Source organism: Papio anubis, chromosome 1 (assembly GCF_008728515.1).
Source record: "Papio anubis isolate 15944 chromosome 1, Panubis1.0, whole genome shotgun sequence".
NCBI lineage: Eukaryota > Metazoa > Chordata > Mammalia > Primates > Cercopithecidae > Papio > Papio anubis.
In genome coordinates this window covers 142,626,455-142,652,406 of record NC_044976.1, presented here as the reverse complement: position 1 = coordinate 142,652,406, position 25,952 = coordinate 142,626,455, and the positions used below count along the sequence as shown (strand labels likewise).

Here is a 25,952-nt window from a genome sequence, read left to right as displayed (position 1 = left end):
TACCTTGAGTGACTTCCAGGTGTTAACCATGCCATGTGACCGAACTCAACTATTCTCTAACAAGAGTGGCAAGAGAAGGAAATTGTTAGTATATATGATGATTTCAATAACCATGAAAAATACCTTTTTTGTCTATCACCTCCATCTGCATGATGTAAAAATCCTACATAAATAGGATACTTTTTTGGGGAGAAGAGGAAGACTGAAATCTGTATAGCATAGGTGAAGTTTCTCTTTAAAAAAAGAAAGAATAGCTATATTAATGAAAGCTGAATGTAATTTATTATCTAATCCTTTGTTTTTAGATTTTAAATTATATGCCTATTCTCTATAGAAAGGGAGATAAATTATTATGGTTTATGTTAATTTATGACAAGCCCTTTTGATGTTTTCCATTTTCTAGGTAAAAATATGCTGTTAAATTGTTACCAGCCAAACACTGATGCACTTTACATTTTCTATTAAGAAAAATAAATAATTCACACTTTTTCAAGGGAAGGTATGCACTTTTTCTGGCTTTCTTGAAATTATATTATTACTAGCAGCAAGTGCCAGCAGACTTCATGGGTGGTATTTCTTACTGAAAAGCAAGACATGAATCAATATTTTTATTAAAGTCAACTCACTTGTCTTCATAAATAAAATATTATTAATGTTTTTCCATTTTGATTTTAATGCTAGCAAGAAGAATATACAAATTGTTAGAAAAGAGAAACAAAATACCTGGATAAACAGTTTTTCAAATTCTGTCATTTGTACACATTAAAGCAATGGCTGAGATTGTCTAAGGTTCCAAACACTGATGTGTAGTGTGTTTTTTTTAATCTAAATTATTGAGTAAATTGCTTGTCTTTTATACTTTTCTTATTGAGACAGATGTGGTTAATATAATTTGTGAATGTCTTTTGTGTATTATGCATTCTATAATGACCATGTGAACATAAATTAATAAGCAATATGAGAAAAAATAAGCAAAAATTATTTCTACAAACACACATACACACACACATACCTGCATCCTATTTTTAAGTGAGACAATGATTGAGGACTTAGCACAGAGCCAACACTAAAGAGAATCTCCTTATTTTTGTTTACATTATTGTTTCTCAGGCCCACAATGTTGGTATAAAGAGGGAAAGGCAGAAAAGTAAACAGTCAAATGTGCAAATGGCTATGTTACTGGTAGCTGAGCTTGCTAAGAGCCAGTAGAAGAGGACTGATCAAAGGAAGAAACAGCAGACCTTAGTTCTGAAGAATGAGTAGGCAGTTGAAGAAGTAAATAGAGGAGGGCTACACGCCTGGCTGAGATTAGAATGGGCAAAGGTGAAGGGACAGGAGGTGGCACAGCACATTTTTAACACTGTTGGTATTCAACATGGTAAAAAGAGTAGAATATAAGACCGGATGTCACCAGATATAAAACTGGGAACATAAGTAGAGGTGTGTTCCTAAAGAGTTTTAGGAAAACGGGTATCAATCCTTATATTAGATGCACTGTAAAAGCGTCTTTTTAAAAAGACAACTCTGTGAAGAATGCTATTGTAGACACTGAGAAATGAAAATGAAAAAAATATCTGGTTTGACTGCAAGAAGGTCACAGAAACAGACACTCATTGAAATATAAGTTATATGTACTCTATCTTGTAAATTTAGACTTTGAGATATAAATTATACTTTCTTAAAATGAGGCATTCCTATCAAAATGACCTTACTTGCTTTTATTTCCATGCTTTGATATGCATAATTAACCTAAAGAATGGTATTTTCTAAATAGGATTACTACACCTTAAGGGTGTACAAGACAGTTCTTTGGGCATGTAGAAAGAAAATATTAGAATTTGTTTATATTTTACTTTTCTTCCTTGTTTTACATTTCTACTTTTTTCTATGTTCAGTATGCACATAATGCATTGCTATAATAGTGCATTCATGTAATTTATAAATTAAAAAATACGCATTTATAAGAGATGCTCTAAAAACTTTTTACTGATAGATACATATAATAGACAAATTTCTGAGACAACGACCATAAAAATTAATTATTTTTACTATACCAACTAAACTGGACAGTTGTAGCTAGCACCAGGTAAACAGTACTGCTTTGATTTAGTTGAGGACATAAAGCACAGGACCTCTCATAAGCTTTGCCTTGTTGGGAATTGGAACGGACCTGTGGCCATTAATTTTATGTGTTTCTGCCCTCAAAAGTATAAAAGTACGAGGTAGGTGAGTCACACTCTGAGATCTACCGATTTCAAGGGGTCCACTCATTAGCTTTGGTGGGTTCACAAACCCTTTAGCGGGCATTCAGAGCACTGTGTGTGTGTGTGTGTGTGTGTGTGTGTGTGTGTGTGTATGCGGTGTATATTGATTTCCCTTTCACTTGAGAGGGTCTGTAACTTTAAGCTAAATCTTACATGAGACTATAAATACCCCCTACCATTGTCACCATCAATTTAATTGCCTTACCATGGTACAGAGTCTCTTCTTCATTGGCTGACTGACCTCGGTACTCAAATCACATATGCCACACTTTAAGCTACCAGCCTTCCTATATTATGGTTCTTTTGTTTCTTTGTCTTTTATGATCTGGTTATTTCTTGCTCAGGGTCATGTTCTAGCTTTGCTTGGTTCTCACTACAAGATTTGACATTGGGCTTTGCAATTTTCAAAAATTTTGTTTCCCACACTAAGCTGAAAACCAGTCCTAATATTGTGATCCTGACCCTGGCCTTGGCTGGTTTTCTCCAAGAGGTGGCCTGTTACCTGTGTACCTCTGGTTACTGCTTACATGCCAGAGTAACAAGTAGTTGCCAGTGTAGCACTTCCTTCTTTGTTCATCCTTCCTATTCAAAATATAACTCAATTAAAAGCATAATTTAACTCCAACAAGTAACATCTAAGACACTGTGCTAGGCCTTTAGGGAGGATACAAAGAAATAAAACAGTTCTTGCTATTAAGGCAACTAAAATTTAGTAGTTCACAGGGCTAGCCATGCAGGAAAAGTACTCAATCCTAAGTTCTCCTACCTCAAATCCATCGCACCTTCTACCACAGCTCAATGACGATTTTGCTTACAATTATTTTGAAATTGTGTATGGGTTTTCAGGTTTGCAAGAGTATCTAATAAAGATATTTGTTTTCACTTATATTATTTTATTCTGTTAACCCCTGTGAAGGAAAACTAAATAAATGCATATGAATGAAAATATATAATGAATGACAAACTAATATTTTGAATAATCATTGCTTTAAACTTCTCTTGTCACTTGCATCCTTTTACTATTGTGATAAAAAGCGCATAATGTAAAATGATCTTACCATTTTTAAGTGTACAGTTCAGTAGTGTTAAGTATATTCACATTGTTATGAAACAAGTCTCCTGAACTTTGTCATCTTGCAAATCTGAAAATTTATATCCATTAAAGTACTAATCCCCTTTTCCTCTTCTCTCCAGCTCCTGGTAACCACCATTATACTTTTTTTTTTTCCTATGAATTTGACTACTTCAGATATTTCATATAAGGGAAAGCATACAGTATTTGTCTTTTTGTGACTGCTTTATTCAACTTAACATAATGTCCTCAAGATTCATCCATGTTGTAGCATGTGACAGGATGTTTTTCCTTTTTAAGGCTGAACAATATTCCATTACATGTATATACAACATTTTATTTACCCATTTATCTGTTGATGGACATTTGGGTTGCTTCCACCTCTTTGTTATTGTGAATAGCACAGCTATGAGCATGAGTGTACAAATATATCTTTGAGCCCCTGCTTTCAATACTTTTGGGTATATACACTTGCATCCATTTTTAACCTACACAAAGAATATCTGCTCCCGAAGACTGACATTTTGCCATCAATCTATAAGAAAGTAAATTCTTTGGAAATACGATAAGACAAAATAAATGTATTAATTTGCCTTTCAAATATAAACTAAGGTAAATTTTTCAAAGCTTCTTGATCTTCTTCATATAATAGTTATGACAAAAGAAAATCCATTGTCATACCTTGATGCCAATTATACATATATAGAAAATATTCATAAATACATATACACAGAGAAATATGCACATACACAGACACATCCTGAAAATAGTCTACTTCAGAATAAAGTGCACTTCCACTTTTCAAATTGCAAAAATTGACTTCATATTTTCTGAATATCTTTTTTTAAAGGTCTTTTTAAACTTTTATTCCTGGCTTTTAAAAGTAATCACAGAAAGAGTAGTACGAGATTAAGTCTGCTAAACTCAGCCATACAAGGAGGAAGGAGAAGCACATGTGCTGATCTTTCTCATACTACTAACTAAAAGTTGATATACTGCAATTAAGAGTTTTGAACCATTATTTTATAAGCAGAGTTAAATATCAGAGGTATGTTCATAAATGAGTGGCACATGTCACATATTTAAATTCTTTCAGGATCTCAGAGTCATAGAACCTGGGGCTTCTCCATCAAGTCCTGCTCCCTTATTTCACAATTGGAGAAACATGTCCAATGAGACTAAATGGCCTGTCTAATGTTACATAGCTTGTCATCCCCAAAGCTGGAACAGGAACTCCTATCATTTCGTTACTTCAATATTTTTTATAACTACCTATCTTATCTTCTGTTAAAAGAATGTAGCAATATACAGTAGATATTCAGACTGTTTTCATAGGGAAATTACTCTTTCGGCTTTTATTTCTTTTCTTTGTAATAGACGTATGCAATGCAACGACTTCCCCTCATCTCATGGGAGGATTTGAACTTCCCTGCCCTCAAGGGCCCAAAACCTGATTAGGAGTTGCTGTTGATTCTTGCCTTGGATTTTAAAAGTCTCAAAATTCGTTATAGAAGAAAAAATTAATAGGTTCTAGAGTACAGAGACAAATATGAAGATTGCAGGAGGGATTCCCGAGACTCATATAAGCACTGAGTGGATGTTGAATAAGAAGTGTTTCCAGAGGGTAACTTAGGAATTTGAGAACTGGTCATGAGAGGTGCTCAAATGGAAGAAGACCCATTTTCCAGAAAAGAGGAGACAAATGGCAACACAAAGAACATTGTTCTGGTGTCCAAGCATAAACACCGACCCTGTAGCCTGAACCCAAGGGAGGAAAGTTCACTGTCCTCCTCTAGGGCCTACACACTGCTTTGGTGTGTATCACGTTGACTGTTAATAATCCAGCAGAGTAATCACTATCCATTCTCCAAGGCTGCATTTGGTCTGTGTTTGAGGAGCTCATGTATTCCCCTACCCCAATGCCAATGCCATCTCAGTCCATCTCACAATGCCCCAGGTGACCCATCTGCTCTAAAAACAGAATGAGACCATGCACATCTAGTAGTAAGGTGAAGTAGAGGAACGACCCACATCTGTATCTAGAAAGACTGGACTGAAAAAGATTAAGGCCCTCAGAACTGAAGCAATGGTTATACTAAAATTTATAATCTCATTTTTAAAAAGTATAGTTTTGCTGTTTTGTAAGAATTCAAGACCTTTAAGTTTTTTTCTAGTTTTTCTTTCATGAATGGACAGGGGGAATGTATGAAAGAAATCGTTTTGTTAATCTATGAAAAAATGTTAAATTACCTAAAGCTGAAGCATTTTGTGCAATGTGTATGTATTGTTTATATATGTGTGTTTCTCTCTCTGTCTCTGAATGATGCAACAGATGAAAACTAACCAATAGAGAGGATATGGCTTGATGCTTAAGAATGAGCCAAACAACAAATGGTTAACTGTATACTGTCTGCATGACTAATGCAACTTCATTTAACTGTTATCATTTGAAAATCCCAAGTATACTAATCTTGTTCGTTGTTTTTGTTCTTTTTTGAGACAGAGTCTTGCTGTCACCCAGGCTGGAGTTCAGTGGCGAGATCTTGGCTCACTGCAACCTCTGCCTCAGGGTTCAATCAATTTTTGTGTCTCAGCCGCCCGAGTAGCTGGGATTACAGGCATGCGCCACAATATCTGGCTACTTTTTTTTTGTATTTTTAGTATAGATGGGTTTTCGCCATGATGGCCAGGCTGGTCTCAAACTCCTGGCCTGAAGTGAACTGCCTGCCTTGGCCTCCCAAAGTGCTGGGATTACAGTGAGTCACTGCACCCAGGCAAAATATACCAATCTTAACGGCTGAACTTTCAATTGTTTTTCTGTTTTGAAAACCAAGTGTGGCCTAAAGCATTTCTCAAAACACTGAAGAACAGTAAACTAAACTCTGACTTTGCCATTTATATCGTTAGATCCTAATAGATATTGAAACCCTGCAAAATAGGAGACTTTTTTCTTTTTCTTTTATTTCGTTTACTTGCTTTTTTGTTGTTGTTTTTTTTGAGACAAGAGTATTGCTCTGTCACCCAGGCTAGAGTGCAGTGGCGCGATCTTGGCTCACTGCAAGCTCCGCTTCCTGGGTTCACACCATTCTCCTGCCTCAGCCTCCCGAGTAGCTGGGACTACAGGCACCTGCCACCACGCCTGGCTCATTTTTTTGTATTTTTTTAGTGGAGATGGGGTTTCACCGTGTTAGCCAGGATGGTCTCGATCTCCTGACTTCGTGATCTGCTCGCCTCGGCCTCCCAAAGTGTTGGGATTACAGGCATGAGCCACCGCGCCCCAGCCTACTTGCTTTTTTAAGTTTAGAACTGAAATTACCAAAAGGAGGGGCATATAGGTTGGCAGAAAGCAAATGAGTAGCAACAAAAAATAATTAGGAGCTATACAAAGAGTAAAAGAATGCATGAATAGGAATCTTCCAGTGACAATATTCCCCCACCTTCAATAGGGCAAAAGATCCACCACAAAAGAAGCGAATAATCATCCTGAAACTTAATTACATTTCAAAGTAGTATAGTAACATGAAAGGAACAAAACATTTTTGTTCAACAGTTTGCCTACCAGATGGGATCTCTAAATATAGTAATCTAAAACCTTTGCTTGTCCTATACACAAATAAAGATGAAAGGAATAGCAACAATAGCTAAGCATTTGAATCACTTGAAATAAAATAGCACTTGAGTTAAGTTTGGAAGAATCTGGCTCATTCTAATAATGAATCTGGGAAGGCTGGAGTTCTCAGTGAAATTCAGAATACAGAAGGTTGCTTCTGATATCTACCTGTTTAAACTGGTAGAATAGTTGGAAGAACAAATCAGGAACTAATAGCAGGAGACTTGGGGAAAACTAAAGAAAAACAGGAACAACTAATAGAGATTCTAAAGGCCCACAGTACAAATTCCAGACTTTTGTTTTTGAAATGAGAGTTGGGACATGCCCTTGCTTTATTTCTGTGCACTCCTGTGTACATGTGGGTAATAGTTAAGAACCTATGCTCTGGAGGCAAGTCCAGCATGTGAATCCAGGTTCTACAGTTGACTGGCACTATGACTTTGAACCAGGTTTCTTACCTCTTTGAGCCTCGTCGACAAAAGCAGATAGTGATAGTAGTGAGTTTTATTGGAATTAATTTATGACAGTTTTTGGGACCTACTGAATCCCATGAATATTAGTTGCTTATTATTATTATTAATCATTACTCTTAAATAATTATATTCTGATTTTTTGCTGTCTCAAAAGCATGGGGTGGTGTACAGTAAGATTTTCTGGTAGTAAATGGAGTTCTAAGAGTAGAACTCAAAGCCTTCCCTGGCATATCTCCAAGTGGTCTTTCCTAGTAACACTGCCCTCTTCTCACCTGGCTAGGGAAGGTTATCTAGAACTTACACGGGGAAGGCAGGTCAAAAGACAGAGGCACTTTTTAAGAATTGACTATCAGAGCTCAGCCTACCCTTATTTGTCCTCCTTAGGGATTTCACTTATACAACTCTCAGCTGCAGATCTACGGGCTTTGGAGAAATGACTCAGAATTTCTTTTCGATCTGGTTAACTAATGGCATGTAGGACCATTCTGGTTGATGGCACTGGTATTAATACAACACTATGATAGCTTAGAGCTGATTTTGGCAACTGACGTTTGATAGTAAACAGTTTAGTTACCTGGAAGTAGGGTGACTACATTACCTGGAACAAATAAAAGATAAGTTGTAGTTGCTTAAACGTGATGCAGACTACAATGAATGGAAGGCCAGTGTTTAATGGCACTTAAGCTTCTACTGGGTTATTTTGTTGAATTTTACATGAGGAAAGAGCAACCTGCTGGGACCACTGCCTTCAGTATTAAAAGATATCTATGTTTTGGCTTTCATAGAGGAAATAATTCCATTTTTTAGTATTTTTTAAATTGTGGTAAAATACATATAAAATTTACTAAGTGTACAGTTCACTGGCACTTATTAACAATGTTGTACAACCATCATCACTGTCCATTTCTAAAAATGTTTCACTATCTAAGCAGAAACTCTGTACTCATTAAACAACAACCTCCCAACCCCCTTCTTCCCTTAGCCCCTGGTAATTTCTACTCTACTTTCTGTCTCTATGCATTTGCCAATTGTAGATATCTCATGTAAGTGGAATCATACAATTATTTGTCCTTTTGTGTCTGGCTTATTTCACTTGGTATAATGTTTTCAAGGTTCATCCATGTTGTGGCATGTATCCGAATCGCATTCCTTTTACAGGCTGAATAATATTCCATTCCAATATGTACATAGCACATTTTCTTTATCTCTCCATCTGTAGATGAACATTTGAGTTGTTTCCACCTTTTGGTACTTGTGAATAATGCTGCTATAGAACACTGAAGTACAAGTATTTGTTTGAGTTCCTGCTTTCATCTCTTTTGGGCATAAACCTAGGAGTGCAACTGCTGGATCATATGTTAAGTCAATGTTTAACTTGTTGAGGAACCACCAACTTATTTCTATTGCTGCAACATCATTTTACATTCCCATCAGCTATGCACAAGGTTTCTAATTTCTACACATCTTCACCAATACTTATTTTCTGTTTTTTTAAATCAAAAAAACAGAGCCATTCTAATGGGTATATAAGGTAGAATCTCATCAGATTTGCTTTGTAAACTATTTATTAAAAATAAGACACACGAAGTTATTATTATACGCTTCCCTTACCGTGTGTATCAAAAGCTGCAAACATCCTGTGCGAGTCCCAAAGTGAAAGGTAAAATATCGCTCTATCTATTACATTTTAAACATAATAACACTAATAATTTCTCCAAATAAGGTAATCTTGAGTTTCGGGATTTCATTTAAAAGTCCTAGAGCAAATGCTCAGGGCATAAACATATCCATTAGTCATTACAGAAGTCCATACGAGGCTGACACACGTAGAATACCATTATTAGCAAAACTAAACTCAGTACACTTACAACTGCCTCAAACTTGACCCCAAAGTATCGAAAGCTCCTCGGAGAGCGGGCCAGCCGCAGTGCGCATGCGCACTCCCGGGCGTGCCCCCGCCCGTGCCTGCGTATTTGCGTGCGCGGCCCCGCGCTGCAACGCTGGGGCGGAGCCGCATGACTGGCAGTGGTATCAGCTATGGCGGCTGCGTCGGGGTCAGTTCTGCAGCGCTGTATCGTGTCGCCGACTGGGAGGCATAGCGCCTCTCTGATCTTCCTACATGGCTCAGGTGGATTCAATTTTACGTCCTGGTTTTCTACAGCTCGGGAAACAACTTCCCCTCGGTTACCCCCGTATTGCCCAAGTGGAGGTGTCGCCGGGCCCAAATAGGGCCCAAGTGGGTGGCTCCCCCGTCGCCAGCCCCTACTGTGGATGCACGGGCAGCGCCACCTGCCCCCAGCAGCTCTCCTTAATCTTCCTCTTTCTATCGGGCGGTCACTGGCCCACCACCCTCGCTTTGGGGCCTTATGTCCCGCCGCTCAGCCGGCTCTCCATCCACACAACATTCTCTCCAGTGCAACCTTTACCACCTCCCCATTCCTCGCCCCAGGTTTAAACAGAGCAAGTTAGTAAGGTAAGTCTTCTGCTAGAGGGAAATTATTTAGTGTTTTTCATGATCAGCTACTAGAAATTTTTCAGTCGTAATTGCCCATTGCTTTCTCCAGGCTCCCATACTAATGTAGACAATTGAGATTCACAGTTAATCTTAGATACTGTTTACAGAGTATCTCTTTTCTGTAACCCACTGTGCCATGGTTGGAGTGTTTTCTCTCCCTTTCCTTTTTCCTGCTTCTCTTTCCTTCCTTCCCCTTTCCCGCCTGTGTCATTAAACTTCCAAGATAGACTACAGGGGCAGGAGCCCCAGGGGCAGGTTATCTTCCACTGCTTACCCTTAGTAACGTGTACTTAATGCTGTATCGTTTCTTAACACTCATCTGTAATCACTTTTGTCAGTCTTCACTGGATTGTGAGAGTAAGGGCCCTTGTGTCAATCTTTGCACCCCCAGTGCTTGGCCCAGGGTAAGCTCTCAGGAAATGTTTTTTAAAGAAATGAGATGCAGCCGGTGTCCTCAGGGGGCCTACCTAAAGTTAAAAACAAAAACAATCCAATTAGTTTGAGTCAGCAGTGCATGGAAGATCACAAGACGGTGCGTGGTTTCCTGCCAAGTGAATTGTAAGAGAAAAAAATGTGGTTAGGCATTATTAAGGCATTTGGAAGATGAAAAGCTTGTCAGACTTTTCGAAGAAAGTGGTCTTTGAGCCGAGACGGATAGGCTTAAAAGGGACTGTGATTGGGAGGGAATTGGAAAGGTACTGGGCAGAGACCTGGAAAAGGGCAATTGTGGGACGTATTCTCTTTATTTTGAAAATGAGGCCAGACAGGTTCAGCAGCTTGGCCAAGGTCTCTTAGCTGTTACTGTGAGTAGTGGCGGATTTGGGATTAGAACCCAAAGCTCTCCGACCTCAAACTCAGGGCTTTGGTGGGGTAAGGTGAAAAAGCTTGAACTAGGATGTATTGTTTTGGAGATAGGGAAGAAGAGGGCCAATAGTGTTTAAAGGAAAAGACTTGGCATACATTTAGAAGGTGAAGTGTGCAAGATGACAGCGGTACTTAATAACTAGGAGACTGGTGATACTATTTAGGGCCCCAAGAGTGTTCATTTATAAGTACCCAGAAATTCCCCAGCACTGTACCCTTTCTCATAATCAATTCTCATTATATTTAGGAAGAACTCCTAGACTATGTTCTTTTTTCCCCTGGACCTCTTTGCTAAAAGTAACTATCCTTTTTTTAAAATTTCAGATTACATTTTTATAACCTGTAATGATATGTCTCTAAAATTCAGAGTCATGTATGTATGTATTTTTTCCTTTGCACTTTGAACCAAGAATTTATGCAAAGAATTCTGCCAAGTATGCGAGTATAATGTGATTCCTATATGTTTAAATATCCATTGAAGTAAATAAAACCTTATTGGGAGTAGGTCTTTATCATCTTTATCATTAGGAGTAGGTCTTTATCATCCAGTAGGTCTTTAGCAGCTAGTGATTTTACATTAAACTTTAATATATGCGGTTATGTTATAGGAGATGTTTGGTTTCTGCTTAATTAGAATATGGGCAAAGCAATTCTAACAGTTTAATCACACTCAGTTTTACCATACTGTTAACCAGTTTTAACAGTTTTACTATGGAATAAGGTACTAGCTTTTTAAAAAGTGGACATTGTGAATGCATAGATGTTGTTTTGCAGCTTCATTCTTACTCTTCAAGGCTGAAAAAATGTTATTAAAGACATATTTTGTTTTTTCAAATAAAAAACCTTAAAAGCTTGAGATTTTCTTCTAGGAGATAGCAGCCATAGAAGAACATATGGGAGTGTAAATTATATATAGCCAACTTAATTTGAGCCTTTTCTATTAATAAAGTACTAAAGACGGACCTTCTTTTAAGATGATAAAAATAAATGATAGGTTAATTAGTTTTGTTCAGTCTCTCAGATCAGATTAATTCACTCTTATTTGCTCCCATAGGACACTGGTTCTTCTTTCAGTAGTAGTCATCATACTTGTAATTATGTAACGTAATGTCTGTATTCCACACTAACCTATTAGGTCCACAAAGCCCAAACCATGCGTCTTGTTTATGGCTTTCTTCTTGTGTAGTAAGGCTCAGCAAGTTGACTAAGTAGCTTCTTGGTAAAGTCACCAGTAAGCTCAAGCTCTGTGTCACTCAATGTAATGGACATTTTCAGTCTTCCTCTTATGTGAACTGTCATCCACATTCAGCTTTCTTCTCAAAAAACTCTCCTGGTTCTTTTTCTATCTTGATTTGCTCCTTCTGGTTTCTTTTGCAGACTCATCCTCCTCTACCTGGCCATTAATGATGGGGTTTCTCTAAATTTGGTTCAAGGTTTTTCACTCTACATTTTTCTCCCTAGGCTAATCACAGAAGTCTCCTAGAGATACCCATTTGTGTCGCCGGTGTATAGGTAACAACAGAATGTTTGAATTTCTATGGAGATTCATAGATTCTATTTTTGAGCTCTAGACAAGTTTATCTAACTGTCTGATACATTCATTCATGAATCCATTCATTCAAGAACTATATCACAGCCTCCATGAGTAAGGCACTGTTCTGTGCTCTGATCATATAGCAATGAACAAAACAAATCACTGCTCTCATGGAGCTTATGTTCTAATGAAATAAATAAATACTATAGTAGAAGGTAGTCAGTTTTATGGAAGCAAAGAAAGCAGGATAAGGGAATGCTTCCTTAGATAAGGAGTTGGAACAGTGTTACAATTTTAAATAAAGTAGTCAGGATATGCCTCACTGCAAAGATGACAGAAGATGAAACTTTACAGCTAGACTTAGGTGATGAGAATAATGTAGATATTGGGTTAGACTGTTTAGACAAAGGAAAAGCCAAGTTGGAGGTCCCAGGGTAGGTTCCTTGACATGTTCAAGGGACAGCAGTAAGGCTAGTGTGCCTGGAGTGAGAAGAATAGGAAGGGATATCCAAGAGGGTACTGACATCCAGGTAGTATAGGGCAGGGGTTGGCAAACTTTCAGTAAAAAGTCAGGTAAGCATTTTAGCTTTTGTGGGCCATGTAAGGTCTCTTCCCCATATTTTTCCCTTCTCTTTAAGAAAGGACTTTTTAATAATGTGAAACTCATTGTTAGCTTATCCTCCTTAAGGACCCTAGATTGGATTTTGTCCTCCCCTCTACCTGTCCATAGCTGCTCAACCAACCCATGGTATTAGACCTTGTATGCATTACAAAGAGGCACCTCACACTCAACCTGTGTATGCCTGTTGCTTATGTTTCCTGCCTAGGCAGGTGTCTAGTATTATTGTTCACCCAGTTACTCTGGTCAAAAGCCTGTTAGTCATCCATGAAATCTTTCACTATTGACCCTTCATAACAAATCCATTGCCAATCTCTATTAATTTTACCACCTAAATTTCTTTAATATCTGTTTCTATCTATATCATCACCCTAGTCTAAGCATGAACAATAGTTTCCTAACTGATCTCTGTACATCTACTTTTGCTCTCTTTCAATTCTGTCTTGACACATTTTCCAGATTGATCCTTTAGAATCATGCCAACCTTTCTGTCAGAAATATTCATGGCTTCTCCATGAACAGATTTGTCAGGTTCCTACAGTTTCTCTGGTCTCATTTTATAGACACTGCTCTTCTTTTCATTCTCTGCTTTTCAGTTCTTACATGTCTTACTGCTCCTTCTTGTCCAGAATATTGGCACCTGCCCTTTCCTTGGCCTGGGATACTTTTTGCTTCTGCCCTGCACTTCTCACCGTCCTGTAGACTTTAGTTCAAACCATTCAGCAACTATCTTTGGATACCCAATTTTTGTCAGTCCTGTTCTAGGCACTATGTGAACAAATAACTCAGATAAAATACATAATAAACTTCGTCTTGCATAGTTTATAGGCTAGTGCATTTATCCTTGAACTCCATAAGCCAGTCAATTCTGAATATAATAAATCCTTGCAGCAGCAAGTGTCTCATCTTTGAAGCAATTACATTTGCCTTTCACATTTATTTGTGTGATTTTTTGACTAATTTCTGTTTTTCGCAATATGCTACAGACTCCATAAGAATATGGACTCTATTACTCCCTTACCCCGCCATCATTGCCTCTCTAGCGGTGAACACAGTGTTTGACACATTAATAGGGATTCAATAGACAGTTTTTGAACTGACACCTCAATGAGTTAATTGATGAAAAAATTAAAGTTGTGACCTCTTAATTTCCTCCTCAAGACTCCATAAGATGGACTTCTATTTCCTTCCATTTTTTGTGTAAATACATATATATTAATATTTGTATGATTTTTTATTACTTATCAGCTTTGGAGTAGATAATCATTCTTTTGGATCATGCAAACATGTTGTCAAAATTAAATTATGATTTCTTCAAGTTAAAATTACATTGAGTATACCTTTTGGACTTTTTTTAAACCAAGAAAATTATATTAGGTTCTTCTAACTACAGAAGTTTAACAATCACTTTAGGAATTTATTACTGTTAAGAATAAGATAAATGACTTAAAAATCACATATAAATACAGAAATAATTTTTTTTTAGAAAAATCAATTTATTTATTCCTGTAGTACCCACTAAACAATTAGGAAACTTAAAACTTAAGCTTAAACAAGATCTTCAGAGTAATCAATGGTGAAGCCAGGAGTAAAATAATCAAAATTAATGCTAGTTACTGAGACCTGGTTAGTTAATTCATATTAATAAGTCAGTTTCTATTCAGTTATTATTATGTATGTAGGTTTTTTCCTTATTCCATCCTCTGTGTGACATAAAAGTTTTAGACTGCTTTGAAATGCATTGTATTACTAAAATATTTATTTTAATCTTGATTTTGTGATTCATCAGGTGATTCTGGACAAAGATTAAGAATGTGGATCAAGCAGGTTTTAAATCAAGATTTAACATTCCAACACATAAAAATTATTTATCCAACAGCTCCTCCCAGGTATGTAGTAATTTATCTCACTTGTCAATATAACTCTGTGGCATAAAATATATGTAAAGAGATGTGCCAGCTAGGAGTTCTTTAAGCTTGATTTTGTATTTAAGATACTTTAAATTAGAGTACTTTGTCCCCAGAATGTATCCTTTATTGCAGTGACACTGTTGGACCAAGTTTTGTCAGGTGAGTAATTTATTCCCTCTCTGTAAAGCATTCCCTAAAGCTCTGAATTTAAACTGTGTCCCAAGCATGGCTTATGTAACTCTGCTTCCTCTTGCCCTGCAGATTGCTCAACTTTCATACTTTCTTCTTCCCTACATTCACCCCAAAAGGAAACTTAATAACTCCAACAAGTATAATCTTTCTAATAATTTAGTTAAGCCAGAGTTCATAATCTCTGGAAAAGGGTTTTATGGCATTCTTTCCACATTTAAAAGGATTATTAAGAAACAATGTTATGCTTTTTTAATCAGTAAACCAGAATAGGAAGATGGAATTGACTACTTAATAAATATTTAGGTTATGTAACCTGTAGGTGTGTGCAACAAAATTCACAGTAATAAAACTGCTATAGTTTTGAGGTCAAACCGCTCTTTGTAAACATTAAATTAACATCTGCATAGTCTTTTATTCGGAACACATGCTGTAAATCAAGTATTGGGGATTTTTTTTGGTTAAGTGAAATGATGTGTGGAGCTACACCCCAATCTGATTTCTCATAATCTGTTCTTGATTTTTTTTTTCTTTTTTTTTTTTTCTGAGACAGAGTCTCGCTCTGTTGCCCAGGCTGGAGTGCAGTGGTACAGTCTTGGCCCACTGCAGCCTTTGCCTCCTGAATTCAAAGGATTCTCCTGCCTCAGCCTCCTGAGTAACTGAGAATACAGGCGTGTGACACCACGCCTAGCTAATTTTAAAGACAAGGTTTTGCCATGTTGGCTAGGCTGGTCTGGAACTCTTGACCTGAGGTGATCCACTCACCTCGGCCTCCCAAAAAGTGCTGGTATAACAGGCAGGAGCCACTGCACCCAGCCTGTTCTTGATTTTTTCTTATCAGGCACACTATGCAAATGCCTTGCTTTATATTTCCGTTAACTTAGTATTAAAGAGAAATAAAACCAGAACTTCAAGGACATTTTTATATGAACTAATAAGAATTTACTTACTTTAATTGATAGAATTGAAAAAGGGAGAACAAAATGATAAGGTAAGGCTGAAGACTCAAAGGAGTTATTATTTAAATGTAATTTTAGTAGAATTCAAAAGTTTGGTAGTGTAGTTGAAAGACCCAATCACCAGTGGTTATTTCTGTGCTCTAAATTGCATGTCTTTGAAAATGTCAAAAGAGCTTGTTGTTACTGATTTTTAGGGTAGTTGAGTTGGAAGGAAGAAACATAGTGGTATTTCTGCAGGGAGGAAAGAAGTTCATTTCTGCCTAAATATAAATACAATTGTCTGATTAATCATAAGACCATTGAAAACCTTATTCTAGGAATTAATGTTTTTTATCTTAAGAATTTCATGTCATTACCAATTGTGATAGGAATTCTAGACAGTATTTCTCAAACTTCAGGCCAGAGATATTTCAGAAAATCCAGAAATCTCCGTGTGCACTAAGCATTATTTGTGGTTGCTGTTGTGATTTAGTAAAATATGAAATCATTGGACTAGCCAGCTTCATAGTAACTTTTTGTGATACAGTTTTATAATCAATAGCTATTTGGACAGATCATCAAACATTTTAGACCGTATTCACCAACAGAAGTGTAATATGAGCTACAAATAAATTAAAATTTTCTTGATACCACATTATAAAAAGGAAGAAATATGTAAAATTTTAATAATATATTTTATTTAACCCAGTATATTCAAAATATTCAACATGTAATTGGTATAAAATTGTTACAGTGATATTTTATATTTTCACACTAAATTTTCAAATTTTGGCATGTGTTTTACATGTACTACATATCTTACTTCTGATGCTGGCTAATTACACTTAAGTTAAATAATAGTAAAAATTAAGTTCCTCAAGTTGCATTGGCTACATTTACGTGCTTCATAACCTTATGTGGTGGGGGCTTCCGTTTTCTACAGCTTAGTTTTAGACCTTAAAGAGGAGTTCCCGTATACAATATATTCGGAGCCACTGTTCTAGATTAAGTCATCATTTTTACTTATGCATACAATACTTATTGGTTTGCTCAAGTTTTCAGTTATTAGTAGCGAAACATAGAAGATTTCCAACACATTACTTTAAATATTAAATTATTTAATTACAATAGAAAATGAAGCTGGCATAAACAAATTTGAGAACAAACATAGTTGACTCTTGGTAAGCATAAAAAGCATAAGGCTCAATTTGTGGGAGTGAAAGTGTGAGGGTGTACAAGAATGAAGCCTCTTGATCTGGACCATTTGGTCTTCCATGAGCATTAGCTATAGGAACACATGGGTTTGGTTAATACTGTAAGGCAGTTCAATGGAGGTCAGTTAAGAGAGATAATATCATACTTAGTATATTACAGTTGGCTGATTTTTTCCTACCTTGTGCTAGACTAATTTTCTAGAGCAGTTTATATGATACTTCTGTATTCCTACAGACACTAAAGGATACAGTATCTCTAAGCACTTAGCATAGAACCTGACAAATAGATGTTTAGTGAATATCAAATAAATGTCTTATAATATTTGCTTGTTATAATTTAAAATAGTGTAATAAGAATGAGTAATTGCAGGTATTTATATATAATACTAATATTTTAATTGTATAATAGTTTATGCCTATGTGAGGTTTTAAAAAGCATGTTTTGTTGTGGTAAATAATCTAAGAATTGTTGTTCATAAGGGGTTGCAGTTACTTGTCCTAGGGCATGACCCAGTAATAGATTAATTGAGTGAGCACAAGATTATGGGCCACTTTTAACTAATGAGTCTCAAATTGAGGAGTGCTGCGGTGTCATTAAGTCTACAGCTTTTAATTGGTTTCCACACTTCAGAATGCTGTTTGATAGTATTTTATTAGAATGCTCTGACATTCATGGTGTACTTTGCTGTTTTAAGACTTCTGATTGATGTTCCTAACACATGACCCTGTTTAGGCAAGCAGTTTGGGCATAGATTTATTGTCCTTGCTTTTGTAGCATAATATGGCTTCATTTGGGGTTGTAAGGATAGTTGCTACCTTCCATCTATTATGGCAGTGTTTCTTGTGCTGCTAATAAGAGAGACTCTGGTGTCATCTACCTTGCTTGCTACCTTTCCGGTGACATCTAAAGGAGGCATGTGATAGATACGTGCCTTCCTTAACTCTCACTCTTTTTAATGTGATTGGTTCAGGATAAAAATGAATTTTAACAGCCTTTTCAAAAATTTATCAAGATTTCATGCTTTAATATTTTGCTACATCTTTCCAATATTGTCCACATTTCTGGTATTTATTCTCTCTCCTGTTTTTTTTCTTTTACCACTTGTAAACCTGTAAGTTTTTCTCTACTACAGATATTTCATGGATTATGTTATTCCTATAGGGTATACTGAAGATATTACTTGGCTTGTAAAATCATTCAATTGATGGCATGTAAATGATTTTCAGGGTTTACCTGCCTGTTAGTTGGCCAGTTTTGTCCTAGAATGTATCTAGTCTCCCGTTACATGGAAATGATGCTTACTATTATGTGGCTTTACCCAAGCCAGTATTTATAGAAATGAGTGAAAATGAAATGTATAAAAGCAGGTTAAGCTTTATTAACTTTGGTACACAATGCCAAACCTATTTCCAGAGAGGCTGTAACAGTTGACAGCCTCGCCAGCAGTATTCAATATTCCCATTTATCTCACATCCTCCTGAACACTTTCCATTGTCTTTTTAATTTTAGCCAAACCAGTAGATGTGTAATGGTATCTTATTGTGCTTTTAATTAATATTTCTTTAATGCTAATTATGTTCCACACTGTTTCATATGCTTATTGAGCATTTAAATATCCTCAAAAGAAATACCCACTCAGATTATTTGCCCATTCTTTTTATTTGGTCATCTTTTTCTATTGATTTGTTGGAGCTCTATAGTTTTTTGGCTACAGTTTATTATTATTGTTGGATATATGAATACAAATACCTTCTCTTTGTGGTTTGCATTTTCACATTCTTAATGACATCTTGTGGACATAAGTTCTAACATGTTTCTTTAAAATTACCGTGAAATACAAAAATTGTATGTGCATAGTTAATTTTGATAAATTATAGTACAGAGAATTTTGGTAACTTTATGCACCTATTTACCTCAATTAAGTTGGAGAAGATTCTCATCACTGCAGAAAGTTTCCTCGTGCTTCTTTCAAGTCAATTCCCGTATCATTTATTATTGTTTGGATATCTATTACTATAATATAGTTTGGCTTGTTCTTGAATTTCAGTTAAATTGAGTCATTTAGTGAAATGATTTAATGTAATCTTGTGTCTGGCTTCTTTTATTCAACTTGGTATTTTTGGGGTTCATCTATATGTGTGATGTGTGTATCAATAGTTCAATTTTAAAACTTCTAAGTAGGTATTGTATAAATATACCACAATTTATTTATTTATTTTACTGTTGTTGCACGTTTGGAGAGCTAATGAATAATGCTACCATAAATATTCTTGTTACAAGTCTTTTTGTGAGCATAATTTGAATTCTTATCTAGATCTATTCCATTGGTCTGTTGGTCTAATCTTATAGTAGTATAAAATTGTTTTAATTATCACAGCTGTATAGAAAATTTTGAAACCAAGTGGTGTAACTTTTGCCCATTCTATGTTACTTGCATTTACGTGTAAATTTTAGAACCTGCTCTTCAGTTTTACAAAACACCTGTTTGGATTTTGATTGAAATTGCATGGAATCTAGTTTGATTTAGAGAAAATAGATGCCTTCTAATACATACACATGGTATGTCTCACCATTTATTTAGGTCTTTATTAATTTCTCTCAGAAGTGATTTGGAGTTTTTAGTGTAGCAGTCTTTTGCTAAATTTGTTTACAAGTATTTTGTTTCCTCATGTTATTGTAAATGGAATTTTAAAAAATTTAATTTTTAAATTGTTGTTAGTACAGAGAAATAAATTTACTTTTTTATTTTATTTTGTCCTGTATCCTGCTATCTTTCTAAATTCACTTATTTCTAGTACTTATTTAGTATATTCCTTATGAATTTTGTATATGCATTTTATTTCATTGTCTTGCTTTTTTGAACTTGTTTGAACTTCCAGTACCATGTTAAATAGAAATGAGTACTTCCTTCCTGTGTAATCTTAGAGGGGAAGTGTTCAGTATTTCACTGTTAAGTACGATGTTAGTCCTAGGGGTTTTTTTGTATATATGCCTTTTTTTTAATATCGAGGACATTTCTTTGCCTAATTAGCTGAGAGGTTTCTTTGTGAATTTATCAAATGCTTTTCTGTGTCCTTTGAAGTAGTCATGGTTTTTATCTTTCATTTTGTTAACACAATGAATTACATTAATGGATTTCCAAGTCTTAAACCAACCTTACATTCCTGAGATAAACCCTTTTGTAATGTATTATCCTTTTTATATGTATCTAAATTCGTTTTGCTAATACTTTGGTAAAGAATTTTATGTCTGTGTTCTTGAGGAATATTGTTCTGTGATTTTCTTTAATGCCTTTGAAAAACTTTATCATCAGGGTTATGCTAGTCTCTTAAAAGCATTGGGAAGGATTCCCTTCTCTGTGTCTGAGTTTATGTTATTTCTTCCTTAAATATTTGATAAAATTTACTAGTGAAATTACCTGAACCTGAGATTTCCTTGTATGAAGGTTTGGGTAATGAATTCAATTTCTTTCATGAAACCAAGATATTCAGATTTTATATTTATTTTTATGCCAGTTTTGATAATTTGTGTTTCTTATGAAGTTTGTATCTTTTTTCTGATTTGTCAAATTTATTGACACAAAGATGTTCATGATATTTCCTTTTAATGCTTTTATGATTTGTTGTTGATACCTTTTATTTCATTACTGGTAATAATTTGTATATTTTCTCTTTTTTTTCATGGTTCATCTTACCAAGAGGTTACCAATTTTATTAAGCTTTTATAGAACCAACTTTGGCTTTCTTATTTTCTCTCTTAATTGCTTTCTATTTCATTTATAGCTATTCTTATATTTCTATTTTCTTCTATTTACATTAAATCTATACATTTCTCACTAATATTACTTTAGCTAAGTTCCACTAATTTTTTCTCTCTCTTTTTATTTGTATTGAAATGTTTTCAAATCTTCATGGTCCCATTGCTGTACTTGTATAACAGACCACCCCAAATAATAATAGTTTTGTTACGTTCACAAATTTTGTGGGCTAAGAATTCAGAAAGGGGGCAGTGGTTATGACTTGATCTGGGGCCTCTCCTATGGCGAAACTTGAAGACTGGTGATGACTCGTCATGTGATTGCTAGGAACTGGATATAACTGGGACCTTCCTTTGGTCTTATTACTGTAACACTTTTGTGAGACCTCACCATGTAGTATCTTGGGCTTCCTGGCAGCATGGAGGCTGGATTCCAAGAGCAAGTGTCTAAAGAGAACCAGACCTATAGACCTAGTGTTAGCAGTAACATAGTTCTCTTCCCTCATTAGTTAAAAGACTCCGTAGAATCAAGCGGAGAAAACATAGACTTCTGTTTCTTGATGAAGTGTCAGACAGAGTTACACTGTAAGAAGGGTATGTGGGATGGAAGGTATTACTCTGGCCAGTTACCGAAAATATAGTTCTGGGACCTATATAACCCATGGGACCCAAATAACCCTTAAGTTCTGGGTCCTCATTAACCCAGGAGTTATTTAGAAATATGTTCTTTCCAGATATTTGGAGCTCTTCTAGATATTCTTATTACTGCTGATATCTAGTTTCATTTCATTATTGTTAGAGAAAATAGCCTGTATGATTTTCTTCTTTTTGATACTCATTGGGACCTTTTTATGGCTTTGCATATGGTCTATCTTGGTGACTGTTACTGTGCATTTCTGTGTGTCGTGTTCTATAAATGTTAATGGTTCACGGTGTTTGAAAGCATCACGCTAATTCTGTATGTTCTTAGTGATTACTTTTCTAAGTTGTTCTGTTAGTTACCAAGGGATGGGTATTAAAATCTCTATGATTGTAGGTTGGTCTGTTTCTCCCTTTAGTTCTGTCAGTTTTCTCTTTATGTATTTTTGGGCTATATTATTAGGTGCATATTCATGTAGTATTATTGTCTTTTTATGGCTACTTTTATCTATAAAATGTTCCTTTTTAATTTGTGGTAATACTCTGCTGTGTTTAATAAAAATATAATATATCTCAACTTCCCTATGCTTACTGTTTACATGACACTTTTCATCCTTTTACCTTTTGATTAGAGCTGTACAGTATGTCTTTTTCCATTCTTTTGCTTTTAACCTACCTATATCATTATATTTAAAGTGGATTTCTTATAGACAACACGTAGCTGGGCTTTGTTTTCATCTGTAACCAAGCTGATAATTTGTCTTCCAAGTGATTTGTTTAAGCAATTTACATCTTGAATTTAGGTCTACTGCTTTTCATTCCTCTGTTTCCGTTTTATACTTTCTACTGAATTATTCATTTTTTAATACACCATTTTGCTTTATTTTTTTCTGATTGCCATAGGGATTATGATGTACATAGCACAGATTTTTTACCTACTTAGAGTTCTTTGTTGGTTTTTTTTTTTTCCTTGTAACTATATAGGTCCCTTTATCCTCATCTTGTGTATGTTATAGTTTTCATATGTATTTTGTCTGCATACATTGAAAACTGTACCAAACAAGGTTATAATTTTTGTTTTCAACAGTCAACCATATTGTAAAGAGCTTAAGAGGAGAACAATAGTTTATTGTATTTACTCAGTTGTGGTCTATTACAGCATATAAGCATGTTTTGATTAAATTGTGAATTACCATTTTGATTATAAGGTATCCATTTTCCTCAACTATATTTAATAGATGTTTTAAATCAGCTAAGGTAGGGTCATATTCAGTAAAACTCAGCAATTAGTTTGCTGTGTTGATTTAGATGGAAAATACTGCTTTTTTTTTTTTTTTTTTTTCCACTGTGGTAATTTGGACTCTTTAATTCAAGTGCCCAATAAAGATTTTTATTTCTGTGACATGCTTTAGCTATATTTACAATTAGAGATTTTCTTAGTTTGTGTTTATTATCAGAATTTCCATTTAAAAATACTTTTTAACAAGCCACTTATGATTTATATGATAATATAGTTTCTTTTGGTGTTTTAAAAAGTTATAAAAGTAATAAGATTTGCATAGTGCCTATACTTTTGGATTCACTGTTTTTCCACATAAAGGCCATGTTTGTATTTTTCAGTAAATATCTATTCTAAAATAAACTAGGCACTTTTTATTTAGGCATCGTAAACAATTGAATTCCTCTTTACTCCATCACTTAGGATTTCTATCTGAAGCATGATAGTAGGAGAGCCCTCTCCTGATAACGGTAAATCTGTACTACAAGTATGCTAGTAAGGAACCCTACTAAAAACAGCTACTTTGAAGAAATAATGTACTTCTTTGGTAAGTATTAGGTATGTTTAAATATGCACTAGTATGAAAAAGTTTTCCTAGATATGGTTTTTTAAAAAAGGAACAAAAATGGACTGTTTTCTACAAATCACAGTGTAGATTTTACAAGAGTTAAAGTCAAAATATGTTCGAAGCAAAAATAAAATAATTTTAGACATGGTTATTTCTAGCTGACACAAATTATTCCCAAGTGACACAAATGATTACTGAAATTTGTTCAGCAGATATTTAGCATCTCTTCTATGTCAGGCTTTGTTCTTAGCACCTGGGCTATGTCTGTGGAAAGGATAAAGTCCCTGCTCTCAGTGAGCTTATGTAGAGACAGAAAATAAAGGGAAATTAAATGTAATAATTTCAAATAGTGATAAATGGTATTAAGACTGTTAAATAGAATAATGGGATAGCGAGTATATGTGTGTGTTGTGGGATAAAAGGGAGGTATATTTTCAGTTGGAGAGTCAAAGAAGCTCCCCTGAGAAGGTGACACTTGAGCTGAGACCTAAATGAACAGTCAGAGCCCACCATGCAGAAATGTTGCAAAGAGCCCTCTAAGTAGTGGGGATATCAGATGCAAAGTCACTCAACTAATAATGAGCTTGTCCTATTTGAAGAAAAGGAAGTGACAGATGTGACTGGAACCTAGTGAATGGTGGGAGAAGTGGTATGAAATGAGGATAAAGAAGAAGACTGGTGCCAGTTTGTTAATTTAAAGGTTATGAATGACCTTTGGATTTTATGACTTTAAGGCAATACAGATCAAAAACAACTTGGTATGAAGCTGAATGTCAACTCTTTTTTTTAAACCTTGGACAGTTTATTCTAGCTTAGTATTTTACCAATGTGTAATGAGTTGATTGATTGATTAACTTAGGAACCACACAGATGTTCTTTGCCAAACATATTTATTTATTGTGGTAATGTCTGAGGAGTTTTATACCAGCTAATAAAGTGATTTATTTGAGGAAGAAGGTGAATGAGTATAACATATGTGACAGTTTTTAGCTGTTTAAAAAACAAACTTTTATATTTTATTTAAATGTTATTCTAACATTTTAGGAGATTTATACATTCTTGGTTATGCTTTCTTAGCAAGAAAGTTCTAAATTATTTTTGTCTGTTAACTTTTCTCAATTACTCCGTTTGAAGAGAATTTTAATTTTCTTAGCTACCACATTAGTAAAATACTTACATTGGGATTCTACCTCTACTGAGCATCTATCTCTAATTAAGGTATTGTCAAGAAAAGAAAAGTTAAGTGAATGTCACTTTTTTCCATTAATGGCTGAGTTCCCAGAATGATTCACATTTTAGCCTATGATATCATCCTTATTTAAGTATTTAGACAGACAAATAAGCACAGAAATAGCAGCGTCAAATGAAAAGGGAAGTAGAAACAATCCAAAAGGGTAACAGGCTCATTTGAATTTTAAAGTGAGTGTTGTATTTTTGATATTTTGATTTAGAACTTCACCGTGATTTTAGTGACAGTTTGACTACAATTTGGGGTTTCATTTTGTCTGACAATGACTATTTGGAAAACATCTACTCTCATTTTCAGGGATTCTGGGATGAGGAAGGTTTGAATGCTTTCTGCCTTCTCTCCCCTTCTAATTCCAATTTATCTACCTTTCTAGAGCCACACAGCTTCTGAGGTCAGAAGGCATATGGGGTTGTGGGATAATTTGTGCTCTGTAGGAGTCCTACTATAGAGTTGGTGCAAGATTTTATAGTAGGAGAGCCTGGATAAAGAGCAATGAAGGAAAAGCTCAGTCTGCAAAAATCTGCCCTCCTCACAGGTTTATGTCATAAAATGTAATTCTCAGACAATAACGCAATATTAATTAGAATTCCAAAAATATTTTTTAAGGATAATTATTTGAAAGTAGTTTAAAGTTTACTAAATTTTTTGATAAATTTATTGGATAATCAAGAACAATAGATGCCTGAGAATAGCTAGGACAAGTATGAAAACACAGACTAGTAGTAATGATGGTAAGGAGAGGGGAACTTACCTTACACAACTTCAGAATATGCTCTAAAACCACCATAATGTGATTAATGTGATACTAACTTAATAGATAAATAGATTAGTGGAACAAAATAGAGCCTTTCTCAACTAAAGCTCTTCAGCTGAATCACAAGACATAGAAAATTATTTGAGTGACTGTTCCCCCGCCCACCGCATGTATGATATAAAACTAGCACCATTCTAGATGTGTTGGAGGGAAGTCAGTTCATTATATATAACATATGTCTTAGGGCTTAATTGTCTCACAGAAATCAGGTTTAGAGAGACTAGATAATGCAGAACTATAAAATATGTGGCAAAGATAAAATTTCACTGTTTGCTGAGAAGGGTGTCTTCCCCTTCCCTCCCTTTCTCTCTCTTTTAATAGCACAAGCACAATTGGCTATCCCATGGAATAAAATGAATTTGAATCTTTAGGTTACTCCATGTATGAAATTCCCCCAAAATTCAAGGCTTACATATAAAAATGAAAACAAAAATCTTAAAAGAA

General features: G+C 35.2%; 1 protein-coding gene and 1 long non-coding RNA gene across 5 annotated transcripts in view; one reads left to right on the top strand and one right to left on the bottom strand.

Moving 5' to 3' along the window:
- The window catches only part of LOC116270512, a 209,179-nt gene extending 199,817 nt beyond the window's left edge, over nt 1-9,362 (bottom strand). Inside the window, exon 1 of the long non-coding RNA XR_004178567.1 lies at nt 9,031-9,362. This is a non-coding gene — a long non-coding RNA (uncharacterized LOC116270512). The remainder of the gene's footprint in view (nt 1-9,030) is intronic.
- A 47-nt stretch (nt 9,363-9,409) lies between these two features.
- The window catches only part of LYPLAL1 (lysophospholipase like 1), a 39,019-nt gene continuing 22,476 nt past the window's right edge, over nt 9,410-25,952 (top strand). For 2 of the 4 annotated variants that reach the window (XM_003893096.4, XM_021927128.2), the window contains exons 1-2: nt 9,410-9,547; nt 14,741-14,840. In XM_003893096.4, the coding sequence (XP_003893145.1) occupies nt 9,457-9,547; nt 14,741-14,840 (191 nt within the window). In that variant the 5' untranslated portion in view covers nt 9,410-9,456. Of the gene's footprint in view, nt 9,893-12,259; nt 12,311-14,740; nt 14,841-25,952 lie in introns of all 4 variants that reach the window. The other 2 variants (XM_021927127.1, XM_009187187.2) reach the window with 2 other exon arrangements.